The sequence below is a fragment of the Sparus aurata genome, chromosome 23 (assembly GCF_900880675.1).
Source record: "Sparus aurata chromosome 23, fSpaAur1.1, whole genome shotgun sequence".
NCBI lineage: Eukaryota > Metazoa > Chordata > Actinopteri > Spariformes > Sparidae > Sparus > Sparus aurata.
In genome coordinates this window covers 6,197,969-6,218,497 of record NC_044209.1, presented here as the reverse complement: position 1 = coordinate 6,218,497, position 20,529 = coordinate 6,197,969, and the positions used below count along the sequence as shown (strand labels likewise).

General features: G+C 48.4%; 1 protein-coding gene across 22 annotated transcripts in view; it reads left to right on the top strand.

The window, feature by feature from the left end:
* nfixb (nuclear factor I/Xb) overlaps window positions 1-20,529 on the top strand; it is a 163,119-nt gene that overhangs the window by 108,708 nt on the left and 33,882 nt on the right. For all 22 annotated transcript variants that reach the window (XM_030408094.1, XM_030408102.1, XM_030408098.1 and 19 more), the window contains one exon: window positions 19,275-19,340. In XM_030408094.1, the coding sequence (XP_030263954.1) occupies window positions 19,275-19,340 (66 nt within the window). The remainder of the gene's footprint in view (window positions 1-19,274; window positions 19,341-20,529) is intronic.

The window sequence follows — 20,529 nt, the reverse complement described above, 5'->3', positions numbered from 1 at the left end:
CCCGAGGACGAGGCTTCGCACGGGAAGAGGCGGGGGAGCATGTGTAGGCAGAGCTGACGGTGGCTTTGGTGCTAAGGGGATGTGCTCGGTGTTGTAGGATGTGTAATGTCAACGGGGTTAATGTAAGTTTCCACGGAAAAGCCTGCCTCTTCAGCCTCTTAGGGCACGTTTTTAATTTCTCCCTGGCACAGGTCCTGAGCTGGAGGGGGGAAAGTTTTTAAGATGTAAAGCCGCTGGGATTAAGCCTGTATGAGGGGAAGACACGGGAGACGAGGCCGGGATGAGCACCGCCATGGCTGCCGAGACCGCGGCCGACCGGGTCGCTCGCCGCTTCTCAGACAGTCAACAAGGGGCTTTGCGGCGGGCCCGAGATGTCCAATGTGTCTTACTGCACACGCAATGGAGGGATGAGGAAGGGATGAGGAGAAGATGAAGGGAAGATGAGCTGGAGATTAAAGTGAGGGGTGGATGATGGAGGCCGATGGTGTTCTGGCAACGCACAAAACCGTTCTCGTGTCCAGAGTCGGCAGTCAGACTTAATGTCGCCTGCGGAGGTTTTGCAGCTGCGCGAACATTGCGAGCGCTATCTCAGATCCACAATAAAATGTGATGAATAACCTCCGGCGCTCGGTGAGTTTTTAATCGACTTTTTGGACTTCGAGCGAGCCTGAAAGTTGAATGAAACGAGTTGATTCACAAGAGGCACATCTGTAAAGTTTACAACGTTTTGAAGGTCCTCTGTTTAGACTTTCATTTAGCATTTTTCCTCTCCTCTATCAACTTTTCACTCCTCATACTTGCGCCGTTCCCCTGGCTCAGCCCGAGACCTCCCTCCTGCTATTTTTCAATCCATTTTACTGGTCTTCCTGTGTTTTAACAGGCTTTTATAACCTCGGCTGCAGCTGCAAAAGCGAGCAAGCGCGTTTTTTTGGTGGGGGAAAGGGGTAGTTAGAGAGGGAGGGAAAAAGGGAGGGAGCGGGAATTGAATCATGAAATGAGGACCATATTTCCATACTGCACTAAAATGTGGACTTTCCATTTTTGTAACCAGGGTGCTCTCTTTCTCTTTCTTCTCCCCCCCCCCTTTTCCTTCCCTTTCTCCCTCGCCCCGCTCCGTCAGTGGAGTGCTCTGTGCAGCTGTTCGTCAGTAGTTGTCTGTTTGTTTGTCTCTGCCCGTCTCCCCCCTCCCGCCTCCTCCTCCCCCCCCCACCCCCCCCCCCCTCCCTCTCTCTCCCTGCCTTTAGCTCATGTGAACTTTGCTTTTCGTCATGCTTTTTTCCACTGCGGAGCGTCTCTGCTTTTGATTAAAGTCAGAAAAGCAGCGGATCCCACTCTCGCTCGCTCTCCCTCGCTCCCCAACTGTAACTAACAGAGACGCCATTTAATTTTTCTCTCCCCCCCCCCCCCCCTTCTCTTTTTTTCGTACTTTACTTCCCCCCTCTGTGTTCTTTCCACAGCAGTTTGTTTAGGCCACGCGGCTCTGCGAAAACTTCACTGCCAGTGTTTGTTGAGCTTTCCGGCACGAGCATCTTGAAGTGATATGGCTTCCCTCTGTGTTATGACCGTTACAAAACAACCTTCCTTTTGGTGTGATAATATTGCGGGGCCATAGCGGGGACAGAGCTCCGGTCCTCGGTCCCATGGTCCTAGCTCCTTGCGCCGTCGCTGCCAGCGCCAGCTGTAGAAATAATAGCCGCTCTCTTGTAAACCTCAGAAGCGGCTCCGTCCCCGTCCCTCGATTGGAGCGCAACCTCAGCCCCGGCATCGGCTAACTTTGGCCGCAGTCTGTCCCCCGCTCTCATGCCTCCGACCTCAGCATCCTTAGATCCTCTCTCCCGCCCCTTGCTGCAGCCACAGCCAGACGCACTATTGCAGCTGAGTGGGCCACAAGCATCTGTTTACGGCTCTCCTTCTGCAGTGTGAGATAATGATGGCCAGATACAGCCCACAGTAAAATAAACAGGCTGCCACCTCCCTCCTGCAGGCCTGAGTTAGTGCACATTCTCGCCGAGGAGGGTCCGACAGCGGATCCAAACCTTAGCGGAAGAGGTCTGGCTCATATTGCCTCTCGAAGTCCCCATAAATACATTGCTTTGATTTGTTTTATTGGGCGAGCGTGCCTCGGCGAAAACAAAGGAACTCGTTTGCCGCACGCTGGGAAGACTTCGCCCTGTGGGGTCAAAGTCGCCGAGCTCGTACGACCTGAAGTTGTTTATTTAAATCAGAGCTGCGCGGACTAGTGTCTAGACCGTATAAGACTGGAGCGGAGTAATATATAGAAATTAAGAGAACATGCTCTAACCTGCCTCAGATACCAGATGGGAGGGGATTACTGCATTAGGTATGGGTCAAGAGGGTTGACAGCCACAGAAGAGTAAAGCAAATTGCATTTTAAATTCTTTCCTGTGATCGTCTAAGCTCGCTGGCATTGTTCTTCTAATCTCCTATATATCTGTACATAAACACAACAGCCTACATGTTTCTGTCATGCTTAACCTAGTAATGACACGGGTGTTTATTAAAGGGGCTGTATGTAAAAATATGAAGTGGACCGTGGATTTCTTTGTGAAGGACTCGGGTCGGGGTTCTGGAGTGGCCCGCCCCAGCGCCCCTCTCCGCTCCGCTAACAGACAGCAACAGTAGCCGACGTTGGTTTAGAAATTGGAGTCCGATAACATAAGCAAAGAAATAGCTTCCAGCACAGCACAGAAGCGCCGCGGAGCATCTTCACTTAGAAGCTTTCACATCGCTAAATTTAAAACGGGTTGCACACCAGCAGCTACTTCGCGTGTGCCTCGAGCCCCGTGCGCGCCCGGCAGCTGGCAGGCGTAGCTGTCACGGAGCTAGCTTGAATAACAGAGCGGCTCACGCGACGTTGGCATGAAATACGGTCAACACGTGACGCGCTCAAAACGCTGTTGCCGTAAAACTGGGGAGATTTCAAATTTGCCATCTTGCCATTTTTGTTAATTTCTCAGGAAATAATCCACAGATCTTGATGGAAAAAAAATTAGGTGGCTGGTGTCTTTAAGTACAATTTGATTATCATACATCAGGTGATCTGAAGTTATGGTTAATTAGCTACGGATGGTTTACAATTTAGAGAAATGGCCTCCCAAGTTTGACATTTGATTAGTCTTTGAGTGAATTAAAGGGCTCTGTTGGGCTCTTGGCTGAGGTACACGCTCTACTGTGCGCCACTCTGGCTTTCAACACGCCTCGCTCGCTGCACCCGCACAACTCCACGCTCAGTGATTACTCCACCAGGCAGTCGCATTAAAAAAACGTGGATAATTCCTCAAGTGCTCCGACTGAACGTGTGTGTAAAACATCTTAAAGTCCCCTTTCTCGCTCATAACAACCGCTCCTTTGAAAGGACAATGAAACCCAAAGCACGCTCATCTGGTCCGCCCGTTAGACAAAGCTGTATGTGAGTGCGCGCGCGTGTGTGTGTGTGTGTGTGTGCGTACATACGCTATGTTATGGCTGTAAAGCGCTGAGTATTTTCTCAGTGTAGCTGACAGGAGGCAGACAGTGCAGGCGTGGTGACAGCTGAGATGGAGACCGAACCAAAGATCGGGCTCTGGGGAGCGGGTTTGTTGTGGGGGGACTGGGTTTGACTGGAGGCAGAGCCGCCTGTCACATGTTAATCCGAGGAGTACACAGGCATTTGTGCGCGCTTACAGTACATGAAATGTACACACACCAGTCGCGCATCCACGCGCGCACTGTTTGAACTTGAGATTTTTTGCCCGAGTCGCGCACACAGCGCCTCGGGTTGCCGGTTATGCACGTGGACTCATACGCACATGCCACTGTACTTTAGTCAGTGGCGTGTAATTAGCACAGTCACCGTCATGTGTTTTGACATGTGGCCACACCTGTTCCTCACCTGAACCCCACTCGTAGATCCCACCCGGGGCCCTCGGGCTCCTAGGGGGCCTCAGGAGAGCCCCTGCACGCGCACACGCACGCACACGCACTGCAGGCAGAATGGAAAACATCACATCATCATCTAAACCGGTTCCCTTTCTCATTTCAGCTGTCCAACCTCCTCCTCTCCGCTATCTCTCTTTCTGTCTTCCCGTGTCATCCAGCTCATTCTTCTCCGCTCCTTCGTGCTCCATCACTTCACCCCCCCCTCCTCGTTATTCTCCCCTTCCTGGTTCCTTCGCTCCCTCTGTTTTTCATAAAAACTTCTGGCTGAGCTCTCGACCAGCGATCCCAGAGGCGCAGTGTGAAACGCTAGACATTTCTGAGCGACTGCCAAACAGATGCAGGCTCCTCTGGTCTGCCCCTCGACGTGAACATCCTCTCCTTTTAATACCACGGAGCCATAGGCAAGCAGGGCAGCCATCGCACTGACAGTTCATCGCTTCAGGGGCAGAACAGAACGACAGGGGTTCCCCGTCTAAATCAATATGCTTAATGGCCATTTTGCCTCGGTATGTGTTGGAAATTAGCGCGAGAGGAGCGTTGCGCCGTGGCATCGCATTCATCCGAACATTTTGATGGCAGATGTGCTCAACAGGATGTAATAATCACCCCATGTCACGGTCAAAAATATCTGTATTATAGCACTGAAGGTTACAGGCAGTTCTTTTTTACAGAAGAGGATTTGGTTTTCCTCTTTGTGGATATTTGACGGAATTATCTTGTTAACACGTTTTAGCATCTTTTCTCCCGAATTTGCACTGCTTTTCTCTCCGTCGCTGTCGGTTTCGCAAACGAGGTCAGACTTTGAAGTGCGACACTTGAGCACGCAGAGGCTGCGCTCAGAGATAATAAGGCTGAGTTCAGCGATGCTTATTGATGAATATGTTTTTTTTTTGTTTTTTTTTAACTCGCTAAGTGGATTGGCACTACTCTAATCTCTTTTCGCCGTGTTGATTCTGATGGGGGGAGGGGTGGGGGGGGGGGGGGGGGGAGGAAGGAAGGGTTTTAAAGCTTTTATCTGGGTTAATAAGTTAATAGATGGATTGATAGATGGTACGAATAAATCTCCAATTATCAGCTTGACCGGGGGAGAGAGCCTGAGTGAAGCCGTAAGCTGTCCGAACTAGGCTAATCCTGTATGTCTGACATGTATGGACATGCCGTTTGAGTTATCGCGCTGTCAATCTGATTGCGTCAGCTATATGCTCCTCACGTGTGAGGCTGAAGCGGCAACCCACTCTCCACTGGGGGTCATGATGAGAACTGCAGCAGGACTTCACTTACAAGGCCTTTCGGCCGCAGCTGGAGCCTGGGGCTCCGCTGAACGGTTTGTCCGACGACCCTGGGCCGGATACGGGGGGGAACATCTGTTGGAGGGAAGGGTGGAGAATTTATCATCTAGCATGTCAGAGACAGGAAGGCCGGGGCAGTTGTTTACTCATCTTATCGGCCTGAGAGATAAAGCCAGCTTTGACACAGATAGCAGACAGCTCGTACGCACGGACACACAAACGGCCGGACGACTAATGCATGTGTGCACAAGTCTGCAGCAGCGTGTGTGCACACATGGAAACAAACCACACAAACACACGGCTGTGCTGGGGGCCGCTGACCCTTGGGCCGGGTTCATCTGGGGACACAGACTGACAAATGCGGCTGGGCGGTGACTCCCAGACAGCTGGTGGTCAAAGGTTGCCTTTCTATCTGTGCCCTCATTTGGCTGATTGTTTTTTCTCAGGCCTCATCTGCTACTCTCTCTCTCTCTCTCTCTCTCTCTCTCTCTCTCTCTTACTGTCAGCTGACAGAATAAATCTTCAGTTCATGCCGTAGGTATGCAGATCTGGCCGTTCCTTCCCCAGAAACAGTGATGTTGAACTTCTTTCCGATTTACTCGGGAAAGCCCCCGCCATCTCACGAGGATGTATGCAGATTGGCTCCCAAAGTTTACCGGAGCGCTAGTCAGCCTGTGTTTAGCCAGCGCTGGTGCTTCTGTGTTCTTGTGTACGTGTGTGTGTGTGTGTGTGTGTGTGTGTGTTATCCCGGATCTGATCTATTACTCACTCAGTGTCCTTATTTGACACCGATCTGAAAGGTCTAAAGAAGAGCTGCATGAGTCATGCACATGGAGCACTTGCTGACATGCATAAACGCGCACACACGCACCCACACACACACACACACACACACCGTTAACACAGCATCTCGTACATTGCCAGAAAAAAACCCAACACGCGGACTTCTTCACAAATCACGGCCGTCATACATTATGCCTCCACTGGCATCACCCGGGGAGGATGTGGAGTTTTACGCGGCCATTCATCGCTCCCCTAATTCATTAGTCTAAATGAGCATTTATGCAGAGCACACATTATTTTTACAGGCCTGCTTTATGTGTTTGTGTGGAGTTTTACAACCTCATAAAACACGTCCTCCAAGCCCCAGATAGATTTGGGAGCATTTATTTGCATAGTTCACAAACCCAAAATAAATCGTTAGTGTTTTCTGGCCCGAGCTGCGTCAGACTGAGGGGTGTGATGCAAACAGCGTTGTCTTGTAATTTCAATAATACGTTGTTGACATTATGTTGAAATGCGCGGGGAGTGACATGACGCTCCCTTAATGATGACATCCTTTTGTGCTGCGAGTATTGGCCATACGCTGTTGCTCGGACGACACTTGCTGTGAAGCCAGAAAGTCTGGAGTGTCGTATACAGTTTAGTTTTAAGCGCGCACACAACATTAAAATCTTTAGTTTTGTACCTCCTCGTGCGTAGAAGGTCATTACTACCCTGTAGGGCTAGAGGACAGTTAAAGTGTACGACTTCCCGTAAATGTTATCATGTCAACAAGTTTCTCTTGTCAAAAGTGGCATTCTGAAGAGGGCGTATGAACCTGACGAAAGATTCAGATTTTACACACTGATGCAGCGGAGTAGAATTTAGTGTTTTGGCATACATTTGCCATACTGTGATAAATGACCATGATTTCCACCATGTGTCCAGCTCTACATTTACTGTCAGTAAAGTTTTGTGTAGTTCGACGCGAGCCGTCAGGAACATTTTAACATCAAGGGGGCCTCAGTGTGACAATTCGTAGCAATTACGCCGTTAAAAATGAGACGTTCGCCGTCTCTCTCGGTTGCCCATGCTTCCATTTGTTTTAAGTTGCTTTAATGCTGCTGGACTGTGGATTTCTCTGTGAAGGACTCGAGTGGGAAATTTCCTTGACAATCCAAAGGATGTGACTTTATGCGCGAGTGCCTCGGCTTCCAGCAGCAGCACAGAAGTTCCACAGAGCTCCTTTAAATCTTTCCTCTGTATATTTGGTGTATGAACACCAACATACAATTAAGGCACGGGTTGTTTTTAGAATGTGTCTTTAAACCTGCAGTAATGGATTCTTCTGGCTAATGTGGGGATGGAACAACAGCTAGCTAGCGTTTTAGCAATAATGAATTAGCATTCATTCTATTCTTGGAGTCATGTTTCTGGCCACCTGAAAAATATATCTGTCTCTTTAGCTGCTAAATGCTCCGCGCTGCTCAGCAGCTAGTTGCTATCTTTGTCCCTCTGCTGTTGGGTGTTGAGCAGGTGGTGCAGAGAGCGTTTTTAAGAGCTTTTTTTTTTTTTTTTTCACCGAGCGCTGCCCACTGTTGCTCTAAACCGAGTTAATGACGGCAGTGAAAGTGAACCAGAACAGTGAAGTGCGAGCTGTAGGACCAAAACAGTGAATGCTAACACTCCATAAAGCTGACTGGAAATGCATTCAGGTGATAATCCTCGGCGGGTTTGTCGGCAAGAGCGACACCTTGTACGTTGCACAGAATCGTTTGATCACTGTGAATATGAAAAAATAAATAAAAATGACTTTAGAGCTTTAGAGCGCCTACTTTATAATGACAGTTTCACATTTTACCAAACCAGTTAGAAATGACCACAAACCAACTGACACACAGTAAATGTCTTTGGCCTGCGACGCAACTCCTCACTTGCTCTGAAAGCTCGATGAGCTCGACCGCTTGCGACTTCGGTGCTGAGAACTTGTCCCGAGGGGGAGCTGACACAGTGGGGAATAGTGATAAAATGCAGAGCCAGAAGTTCACAAGGTCATGCTCTCAGCTCACACACACACACACACACACACACACACACACACACTGGCATGGTTTGAGTGGCATGTCGCCACGGCCTCCCTCTCGACGACGGGCCCGGATCAGTGCGCACACATTTGCGTTCGTGCGTGTGAGATTTATTAATGTGGGGAAGACATGGAGAGGAGTTCAGCATATTTGTTGCGAGGTGACGGCGCTGCCTCTCTCTCGGCGGCTGCGGTGTCGGTTGTGTGTGTGTGTGTGTGTGTTTGCTTTTCCTCGTCTCCCCCCGTAGCGCCGGGTTTGATCGCGTCTGCTCCCTAGCTGGTGCCCACTGTACGCCGCTTTCACCCCTCCCCCCCTCCCCCCCCTCGTACCCGCCTCTCCTCTCCTCCTCTGCTCTGCCAACAAGTCTCTCTTTCTTTCTCATTCCTTCTTTTATTCTCTCTGCTCACGTCTTTCTTGGCGAGGCAAAACGTTCCCACAGCTCTCACAATCCCCCTCCCGAGGCCCCCCCCCCCTCTCTTTCTCTCTCCCCCTCTTTCTTTCAGTCTATCACTCTTTCCCTCTCTCCCCCCTCTCCCTTTCTTCCTCTCTCTCATTCACTTCTTTTTTTGTCTTGTCTCCACTTCTGTCCTCTGTCTGCCTCTCTTCCCTTTTTTTTTTGCCTTTTCTTCCTATATCCCCACCCCTCCTCCTCCTCCTCCTCCTCCTCCTCCTCCTCCTCCTCCTCCTCCGTCTCTCCCTCTCTCTCTCCCCCTGTTCCCTGGCAAACACTGGCATCACATGATCCCCATTCCCTGCTATACACACACACGCACACAAACACACACACACACGTATATCACAACATGGGAAACGTGGGAGTACCACAGGGTGGCTCATGTCTTTCACTCAGTGCTGGGGACCTCAGTACTATACATGTTATACTCAGCTTTGTTTGTATGAAACTTAATATACACAAATCATCAGTGCAGTTTAAACAAGCCTGCCGGTATCTACAGTCTGGGCTGACTTTGAGTGTTTTTCAGTGTGTGTTTATTGTCCATGTCGGCAGGCCAGCTGTGTCCATGATACCACCAATCATGCGTCGTCAGATTTGATCAGGAACAAAAAAAAAAAAAGAAAAAGCGTCCTTTTGGGATGGAAATGTTCAAACCTGACATCCATTATGTCCATTATGAAAGGGATTTCTGTTGAAATTGTGACTTGATTCTTTGTTACCACAGACATTTTGTATGTTGGTAGGAATATTCACTAAAGCGAGATATGCCAGAAAGCTTTCAGCCCCCGCCAGCCCTCCCTTCCTGCTAAAGCCATGGCAGCCCCGCTGAAATCTTTCCCACTGCTCGCTCTCCTTCCCCCTGCGAGAGAGGCAGATTTCTTTAGCATGTGTTGCTGTGTCGGTGCCCCCACTGCCAACAAGTGACATCTGCTGGCCAAATGGAGCAATGACACCTCTCCATATGCATTAGCGGTTTGGATGGAGGGGTTCGGAGCGTCGAAATCAGGGAAGGCGCAACAGTCTGAACGCCGGCCTCCTATCGATGGGGGATTTCTCTTTTTTATTTTTTTTCTATTTTTTGCAAACTCGCTGCACAGAAAACACTTCACCTCCCTGAGAAAAAGCCGGATAGTAAAGAGCCGTGTCTCCCTCTGCCTCCCTCCCTGTCGATCGCTCCCTGTACATCACAGCTCATCAGCATAGGCACAGATAAAAGATAAAAGAAACAGGGCAGAGGGAGAGAGGAGGGAGGGAGGGAGGGAGGGAGGGAGGGGGGAATACATGGGCAGCCAGCCAGCCGCCCCCCCCCCCCCCCCACTCTCCCCACAAACCTCCATCCTTCTACCCCCTGCCCTCCTCTCTCTCCCATGGTTGATTCCCTTTAGGCCCCTCTCACCCCTTCTCACCCCCCTCTCACCCCCTGGCTCCCCGGCTCTGTGTGGCGTTGGCACAGAGAGGGCGCAGGCGGCACACAGACGGCCACGCAGATGGGCAACGGGCAACGCAGGGCTGCCTCCCCACACCTGCTCCTTGCTGGCACAGGGCTCGGGCCAGGCGGCCACGCGGTGCGCACACTCACACACACACGCACGCACACAAAAACACAGATGTGCATCTAGCGCGGCATTATCTCCCTCAATTTATTGAACTTTCCCACGTATAGACGCAGACTCGCGGGGAGCACGCACGTGCAAGTACTCCCACGGGCGGCCATACGTGCTTGATGCACACGCATGTTACGTGTCTTTTTTTTTTTTTTTTTTTTTCCCTTCTTCTTCTTCTTCTTCTTTCAAAAAAGAAACGCTGCCTTCCCTCCCACACTCTGCAGCTCAGCCTGTCAGTCACAGATGTTTACACGCTTATCTCCAACTGTGCCTCAACATGTGCTCTCCAGAAATTTTTTTTGCACGTATACACCATCATAAACGTATATAAGACACAATCACACGTCCATAGCCACCAACTGATGTATTTATAGTCTGGCGCCCACACATTCACACTTCAGCACTACCAGCGCAGAAACACATTTCACAATTAATCACGTCGCCCCATGCTGTGCTGTCACATGCAGTTACATACCAGGCATTCAGTGAACTACATAGAGATTGCACTATTGTCACTTTTGCCACTGAATGTGGGAACAAAGATTGATTATATAGGCTCGATGTTTCAGTGGATCAAAAAGGACGGGGATTTGCGAGCCTGAGAGGCTGTGGCTGCCATTTAGTTGACACCGCCGTAGTGCAAGTGGAATTGCCAGAATCCGAAGCTGCCGGTTTAATAGGTAGGGTGTGGATGTGGAAGCCAAATAAACTTCCCAGGAAAGAGCCAAAAATAGCGGAAGGGGAAAATCCATCCTAAAACAGAAAAGCCTGCGTGTTGTTTTCCGACGGTCTTTGAACGCACGGGCTTGATTTGTAAGCGAGAACGGGCTGCACCGTTGACGGTCAATGGGCCGTCGTTCCAGTCAGAGAACACTGGGCGCTTTCAGAAGGGACGCTGTTCTTCATTACTAACCTGAACATTGACGACATATGTGTGCCACTCATGTCACTCAACAAATTTTTTTTGTCTTTGTCCTCTCTTGGTCAGATGATGAAGGGTGTAATTTCCACTTGTGATGGGGCGGCGTGTCTTATTCGTGTCCCTCTCGCTGCTTTTTTTTCGGGTTCGTTTGCTCAATAAAAGATCTCGCTACATGTTGTTCTCTCACTGACACCATCCTGATGAAGAGGAGAGTTGATATCCGAACAGTGCGCTCAGATGTGCAAGAGTAATGAAGGCTAAAGTTTGCTTTGGGGGATGCCTCTCAGGCTACATACAGCCCGAGGGGAACGCCTCCCTGCACCAGTTCATCATTTAATCGATTAGATTTCAATAATTCGATTATTTGGCAACTATTTTGATAGACGTCATCGGTTTGAATAGTTTACATTTCACTTTTGTTTTACTCCTCTCTGACAGTAAACTGCGTATCTTTTTAGCTGTGGACAACACAAGACATTTGAGGACGTCATCTCAGGCCCCGGGAGGCGCTGATCGACATTTTTCACCATTTTTGGACATGTTATAGACCAAACAAGAAGAAGGGATAACAAAGAATGAATCGAAAATGAAAATACTGGCTCGTTGCATTCCTGCTGCTGACACTTTTCACGCAACAAAACAGCCCTTTGTGTACTTTGAGGGAAAAACAAATTAATATTCTCCTTAAAAGACACTCCAATATCACATGAATCAAAACGTTGGCACTAAATTACACAGAGCCCTTGTAGCAAAGATCCAAATCCAACATTATCTGATCTTTATCAAGGAAAAAAAAACTGTTTAAGTAGACTTGGTTAATGTTCGGCAATTCAAAGCGCAACAGCCACTTTTGACATGATATAGTCACCACACTGAGTTAAATGCAGCATTACAAGATAGCTCCACTAATTGTACACAGTGTTCACACAGTACCACAATCATAATCAAAGTATTAACAGGTCTTGGGGAGTACGACATATGTGCATGTGTGGAAGAAGAAGCATAAAGCCTTTTGCGGCTCCAGAGGAAGCGGCATGTGATCTGACGAATTGCCTCCAGTGTTGTCACTCAGGTGCTGAGTTGCATGGTGGGTAATGTTTTTCGCAAAGCAGTCCGCTGGTCCGGCGCTGCGCTCCAACAACACAGTTGGAAGCGGCGTGTTAAATCCTCCCTCTAATTGTGACAAAAACACAAAGACGGGCGGTGAATAAAACTTAATGTTCGAACGTAAGTGAATGAAAGGGTAGAGCCGGAGCGGATGACTCAGTTGTGTATCGGCTGAAGCAGCTGTTCCAGATGTCCCAATGGCTCAGCAGGAACGCGTCCCCTGTTATTATCCTGTTACGCTCAACTGTACATTATCTAATGAAGCAAATTCCCATGAAATATTCAGGGGCACCCTTCCTGCCTCAGCCGCGCGTATTTCTCTGAACCTAAAGGTGGCCACAGTGAGCAGGGGTCAATCCTGGGACAGACATGTTGTACCAGCAACTACTCCCTGACTGCTGCAGTGTCCAATAAGAGCCACTGGCTTATAAACCGGGGTCAGGACGAGCTTTGCTTGGAGAAGATTGAAGCACAGAGGTTGGGGGGGGGGGGGGGTTGATCAGAGGGCGATGAGTAGTTTTTTGAAAACCGGAAACGAATTGGCGAACGAAGACGGAGGGGGGGAGAAGAGGGACGTGGAGAGGATGAAGGAGGTGTGGGAGGAGGAGGAGAAGGAGAAGGGAGAAAAAAAAAAAAAAAGAGGTTGAAATGAAGTCCAATAAAAGAGCCGAGTGAACATCTGTGTGGGATAGCCGTGGGGATTAGGAGGGTTTCGAACATTTTAAGCGCATTAAAGATTAAAAAAAAAGGTCAGAATGTTTAGCAACATACCGATAAACCTCTTAAGCGAAACCCAATTGGGGAGGCTGTTCGGTTTTCTTTATCCAGAGGCTGGTGGATGGGGGTGGGGGGGGGGGGGGGGGGAGAGGTGGAGAGAGGTGGAGAGACTGCGCAGCCACGCGCACTTGAACTCCAACACACAGTTGTGTGTGTATATATAAGTCAGTCGGTGCAGTTTGCCTGCACGTCGTCTGCTTTGCATTCATCTTCCATTAGCATGAAGCTGTGTATACACGCTCCATTATATTTAGCATTTCTCTATATATGTGTCCGTATGCGTGGAGTGCAATACAACCCCCCCCCCCTCCGCGCCCGCCACCACATCTAGAGATGTACAGACGCAACACCACAGCTGCATTCCCACAGTAACCCTGAGACTGAGCCGCTGCTGGTACCCACACACTCCACCAGGAATGATCTACACACCACAGCTCATACAGACAGAAGTCAGGGAAGCTGGAGGAGCCGGGGTGGGGGGGGGGGGGGGGTTACAGCACGAGAGAGTGAAAGGGAGCGGCAGAGGCGAGACGGAGATGAAGAGGGAGAGAACAGTGGTGGAACTGTCCTCAGCTCGCGGGAGCAGTCGGAGGAAGAGGCCCCTATCATTTGACTGTGAACTGAACCATGACTGTGGAGCTATCCTTAAATGACACGGCGCACAGAGGGTGGAGACAGAGACGGGAGTCGGAGGGGTCACGGGCTGTAGGCTGCGGCTATGCTGACGGTCCCAGCTGTACATTGGCATGTATTTATACTACACAGCCCGCATCAGGTTCTCATTTGATAGCAGCTCTCTCTTCGTGCTGCAGCCCTCGGCAGCTTAGCGGCCAGAGCACAAATTCAAGTCGTTGCACTTCGACAGCGGCTTTAAAGGAACAGTTCACCCCCAAAAATGAAAATTCTGTCATTGTCTGCTCCCATGCTGATGGAAAGACAGGTGAGGTTTCGTCGTCCACAAAACATTCCAGACTCGCAGCAAGACAGGGTTTGCGGCATTCTCCTAAACAACTTTGGAAGATGGGGACTTGCTTTAGAACAGAAAATAAAAACCTAAAGAGGCTCCATACAGCTCATCTGGTGCAATCCAAGTCTGCGGAAGCCCAGAGATCATCCCAAGTTATGAACGCGTGCACCCACTTCAAACAGGGTGCATGCTAATGCTATTAGCTTAGCAGCCACACTGATTGTAGTAAAAAAAAAAGTGTAAATAACTTATTTTCAGATCAGACTGTGATCTTGGATAACCCAAAGGCTGTACAGAGCCATTTTAGACATTTATTTTTTTAGCTATTTTTAAAAAAAAAATTTTTTTATGGTTTTGAACAAGTCTCCAGCTGCGTCATTTGTTTAGGAGAATGCTGCCACGCTGTTTTGCTGTGAAGCTCCGTAAACGATTAGTGGACTACGAAACTTCACCCACCTCTCCAAGTCATTATCTCAAAGGAGTAATTAGGTAATGACCGAATTTCAATTTTCGGCTGAACTTTTTCTTTAAGCGATGAGAGAAAATCACTTTAACATTTTCGTGAGCAGTAGTTTTTTTTTTTGTAGATCCTAGGGTTTAAACCTTTTAATGTGCCACTCCAAACAATGCAGGCTCATTTGTAGGACAGCTCTGGCAATTTAGTATTGCTAGAACAGTTTTATAAAAGACATACAGGTGTGTCTATTTTTTTTTTCCCCCAGTTTCGCACATATATTTTACAGAACAGTATAACAAGTGCTTGAAAGGAACACATGGAACTATTTCCAAAAGATGTGATGCTAGCGATTCAAGAACAGATTAAAATGGTGCGTTTAACTAAAAGCCTCTGCCTTTCTAATGAAGAGATCCCCCCCCCCCCCTCCTTTTACGAGAATCGGTATCAGAAGCCCATTATGTGGAAGCTGAGATGTTAACACCGAATATGAGAAAACGCATTTATGAAAATGTACATGCTTGACTGAATTCTTTCCTTTCAGCCGTCATCGATTTTTAACAGCCAAAGCTGTAATATTTGATCCCCAGTGTTGGACTGGTGAGGTTGATTTTATAGTCTGTCATCAGTCTGAAAAATCCCCTTCACTTAGTGCACATTAGATTACAGAGGGCCTGTTTGCTCATGTGTGCTTGTGATGCACAAACAAACACTCTAAGCTGTTCGGTAAATTGGCCAAAAAAAAAAAAAAAAAAAAAAAAAAAAAAAAAAAGAAGGTGCCTGTGTGAGCAATGTGCACTCGTATATGAATGTGCGCACGGTAAATGGGTCCATTAGCGCTGGCAATGGCTGCCTGCGTACTGAGCGGCTGAGCATGTGTATGTAATTTTACATTGAAGTGTCTCTTAATGATTTCCACTTGTGTGTGTGTGTGTGTGTGTGCGGGTGCGAAATGTGTGGCGTGTTGTTTTTGTGTCTGTGTATGTATGATGAATGGCGTGATTAAGTGAGTGTGATTTCCAGTGTGTGTACATTAGCCTGGGTGTGAGTTATTAGCCTCTGTCTGCATCTGCAGTGTGATAAATGTATGGACGGTGTTAACTCGGGGAGTCCATCGGCAGTAAGTGTGTACTGACCAAGACACAAAATGAACTCGGTGTGCGTGTGTGTGTGTGTGTTGGGTGTATGTGTGTGATTGGAGCGATAGCTTGGTATATTTGATGGCCTGTGTGTGTCTATGCTGTATTATCTCTGGCGGGGCGTGCGCAGGGGGCCTTGGGGCGACTGTGTGCATGAGATAAGGGTGATTCATCTGTGTTTAAACGTGTCTGTGTGTGTGTGTGTGTGTGTGTGTGTGCGCATGCAAGAGCATGTTTGTGCTTCGGAGGCATGTGTAGCCATGTTTGGTGCGACACACGCAAGTATTTGAACCAGCATGTTAATAAAGACTTGTGTGGTTACGTACAGTATAGCTCAGCCAGTGTCATGCCTGTGTGTTATTAGTATGGGTATGGGGACGAGCAGACGTTAGCATCCATATTAGCACACGCGTATTTCTGTCTATACAGGGTGCACCTTGTATGATTTTGACTGTGAGTAGATGACCTCACCGAGGTTGATGGACAAATGGGGCATTTTTTTTTGGTATTGATTGCAAACATATTCAGATTAATGGTGGGAATTCCCGTCAACACAGAGCTGCCGACGCCATCCTGTATGCAAAAGACTTTCACAGGCACATTCCGAAAATGTTTCCTACCCAGAAGACAAAACGGCTTCTTTCTCTTTGGAAGACTGAGTGGTGGTTTAAAGTTTGTATTGTACTCATTTCTGCCACTCTGTGGTCACAGGCACGATAACTAATGAAAAACCAGAGAGGGTGGGCATACTTAAATCAGCACCTACAAATGGTTTTATTGATGGTTTTGTTAATGTGAAAGGTGACACTGATTGTGGCGAGCCCACAGAGAACTGTCATCCAGCTCTGCAGTTCCCTTCATGGACCATTTAAACATCTTTCAGCTCATTGTTTTAGTTTTCTGGCCCACAACTTGACTGTTTTGGTTCACTCTCACAGCTCCCATCAGCACCATTTCTGGCCGCAGCAGGCAGCTGAGCCCTGCACCAAATGGCAGGCAGCGATGGGTACCAACCAGCTGGTGAACATAGTGGCGGCTTGAGCGTCTAAAGAGCCAGACTCATTCAGAAGTTGGTGAAGACCAAAAATAGGAAAGGAGATTGACTATTGGACTTAACACCAACAGTTGGAACTACAAATCCAAATGATCCATTCAAGCTGGCGACCTCTGAGTGCACTACCCCATGACCTGCCTGCCTCCTCACTGTCTGATAAAGATACTAGGTGCCACAAAATCTAAAAGATAATAATTCGTTAGCCTTTAGCACCATGTAGTCACGCTATTATAACACTGCTTCTATTCGCGCTGTTGTTGTTTTTAGCTTTTGTTTGTGACATTCTGCATACTTACACTCCTTCGGGGCTTTCAAATCCTGAAAGCTAAACGCTAAGAGTCACTAAGTAGACACTGCTCACTGCTCACTTTTTTTTTGCCAAGAAAGCTGAAAACTTTTGAAAGCCCAGTTTGCTATCTTTGTTGATACTGTAACCGGAGAGGATTTTTAACACCTTAAAATGCGGAAAGACTGATATAGTAAAAAGTCAACCTCGTCATAGCGTAGCACAGCGGCCGCCGGTCCGCGTGGTGCCAAGAAACACTTAAACAAAACAACACGCTGAGCCCATGCCAGCGGGCTATATTATTATCTTCATTCGAACTAATTGCCGGGCCAAACAGCGACACATATGCACACGCGGGCTTCAACAACCACTCATCATTAGGGACTTTAACTGTGGTGTGCCATCCCTGTTGTCATGACAACCAGGCACTGATTTTTTTTGGCTTGGAAACTGTCAAATAGTGCAGGAGAGATTTTTTTTTTGTTGTTGTTGTTGTTCAGAGGCGTACAGGTTTCAAAATGTTTGAATGCTTTGTTGCTCGTAGGGAAATGCTCGATCAGGATGGTCGGGGCGAGAGAGCCCTCGGGCTTCGTTCGGTCCTGGATCAGCTTACACCATCACCGTGTTCGCCTTGAATGATTCCTTTATTTTCCTGTTTCCGTCTCTCTTTATACTTTAAACGGGTGTCTGACATCCGTGATCATCTTTCATTTTTATTAAACTCCGTGTAATGCGCTATAGGGCGGGCGACACGTCACTCGCAGAATTGCAGACAAACACCCCAGTGGTTTTCTCCTCACTCCATTTGCATTGCATATCCTCTGTAGGTCGTTTTATCTTTAAGACCATTGGGTCTGTGTGTGCTAGAGCGAGTGTGCTTTGCAAGCATGTGCGCGTGTGTGTGTGTGTGTGCGCGCGCACGTGTGTGTGTCTGTGTGTGTGTGTGTGTGTGTGTGTGTGTGTAGTGTGTGTGTGGGTGTGCCGTCAGCTAGCAGGAATGCATGGGTACCGCCAAAGCTAAGATGGCTGCCAAGCGCTAAGATGGCTGCCAGGATTCCACAGAGCGACAGCACGAGAGAGAAAGAGAAGCAGAGACAGAACGAGTTGTGAGAGGAGAATTGAGGGGAGAAAGACGCGAAGATGGACTCTCGCTCCCGCAGAATGAGGGAAGTGTTGCGGGGAAAAAGAAACTCTATCCCTGTGTGCTTTTCCCCGCTTCTTTCTGACCCAGAGTGATGAGGCGATTCTGTTTGTCTTCTTTTTTTGTTTTCTTGGTTTTGGCAACGCACGGACGGGGTGAATAGTGCAGCAGTTTGCTGGCACGTCGTCCACTAATGCCACCCAAGATCAGGACGCTGATTTGGGCTTAGAAGAGTTTGAGATTGGGGGGCCTAGTACTGACTGCAAGGGGGCCACTTTCTGGCCAGGGAGACTTGGCCCAGGACGGCCTTAAAGCTTCAGAGCTGTGGGGTAATTGGCCTGAATGGTATATATGATACAACCATAAAAACTCCGCGAGGCTGCATTACGCATCTGAAGAAGAATGGCAGCCCGCGTGCCAAACAAAACTAGCTGAAGCAGGCGCTCTCTGCCTGCCTGCTCCTATAGATGGTAAAGTAAACACACGCACAGGAGATGCAATCCAAACAATGCAGAGGACCCAGAAGTGTGCATTTTACAAGTGCGCCTCAACTTACAAGCCCGCAGTGAAGAAGTCGCTGATTCTTGGGGCCTTTCACACTTTAACCAACCTACACTGTCGGCTTTAACTTAACTAGGGGATTTGAGGCAGAGTCTCGCAAAAAGAGGTATGGAAACAGACGGAAGTGGCTTTGTCAAGGTTACCACAAACAATGCGCCCAAGCCCAGAATTTTACATTTTACAAGCACCCTTCGACCCAAGAGTCGTCAGTGGAAAGCGGAGGTTTCTTAAGACCTCTGGCAGTCACTGTTTCAGGTCCCTCATAAGATATTGTTTGTGCATATAAATGTGTGAGAGACCCTGAAGAAGAGATGTATAGAAAGAGGAGAAAGTGTTTTTTAACCCAAAAAGATGGAGCACTCCTAAGACACTAAGATTGTCTTTTGAGGCTTTTTCTATTGAGTTTGGAACAGTGATTTTCCCACAGTGACAGACGGCGGGTGGGGGGGGGGCGCGGGGGGGTTGTTAGGATACTAACCTTTTTGATTAGCCATTTTATGACTTTCAACTGAGGTTCAACCTGCGCAGGGCCGCGCTCCCATCTTTAATCTCGGGCCCCACGTCTGTCTCTCTTCAGCGGAAAGAATGAAGGAAGGCGCCATTCCACATCGAGTTTCTGACGAGTCTCCGTCTGATGCTGCCCTGCCCTCTCACCTTGGGTAGTGTCCAGACATCTGTCCACCTGACTTAACCATCTCTCTCTTTCTCTTCTCCTTTCTTCTGTCTTTCAGAACAATCAGGACAATCAGACAACTCAAACCAGCAAGGAGACACGGACGTCAAGCCCCCACCAAACGGTACGTGAACACGCCGCTGTCCGACATACCCGTGCCTACACGCAATCGCGCAAGTGTATGCGCTCAACAAACGCACACACTGTGTACGCGCACGCCAGCCCTACGTGCAGGCCCTCCGTGTGTGTGTGTGTGTGTGTGTGTGTGTGTCCCAGCAGAGTTGGTCTAAGTTTATTATGGTTAGGAGAGCTGATGGTACTGTACTGTGGGGGTTTGTGCTGGGATTGTGGTGGGCCACTCATAAATCACACTGACGTTATTGGAAGATGGGAACCACATGGCCGCTGCCGAGCTGAGCGCTGACCTCATGCGCTGTCCCCGCTGTGGTTAACCCCGGACAGGGATGGAGCGAGGGAGAGAAGAAGAGATGGAGAGTGGGAGAAAAGCGAAGAGGGGCGGGGGGTGCTTTGAGGAGAGATGGATGGGAGGGAGTGTCGATTTACTCATCCCTGGAGCTTCGGTTGTCCTTTATATACACACACACACCACAGAGCCCTGGATAATATGGATGTGGACATTAGAGGGCAGCATGTGAGGCTTTACTTTCTTTAGAACAGCGCTAATACTACGTCAGGAGCAAACGCGCTCAAAGAACCCTACGTACACTGGGAATTTGTGGAGTTTAGCCTTCAGTAACTGACATTTTTGGCAACAGTAACAAGCTACGAACAGAATGTCTACATTGTATCAGCTTTTCAGGTAAAAAGTGGTGTAGATGTTAGCAAACAGCTGCGTGTTTACACCCAGTAGATACAGAGCAACATTAGCATTCGTTAGAAGTCGTGTCTCCGGCCACCTAGCAAATTTAACTTCAGTATTCGGTCTTCCTTGAGATGTTTTTGGTCCGTATGATCTCCAGAGTGGCCGGTTCTCTTTAGAACCGCATAGTGCATCTTTAGAGCTTTAACCATCGAAGCTAATAAGAACGGTGAGAGTAGAAGATAAAAAAAAAAATGCTAGATGCTAAATGAATCTCTATAGGTTTGTCAATGTGGCGGACCTTTTTTTCCCACACATATGAGGTCATGTGATCCTGTGTTATGATTAGAGACATTGGTTACAGTTGCTTTAAAATAACATGAGGACAAGCGTTTTTTGTGTAGGGCTAAAAATAGGGGTTTACTCAGTCGTAAGACACAAGGTATTAAGAGACGATCCCGCTTTATTTACACTCTTCAAACTTTTGGCCGTC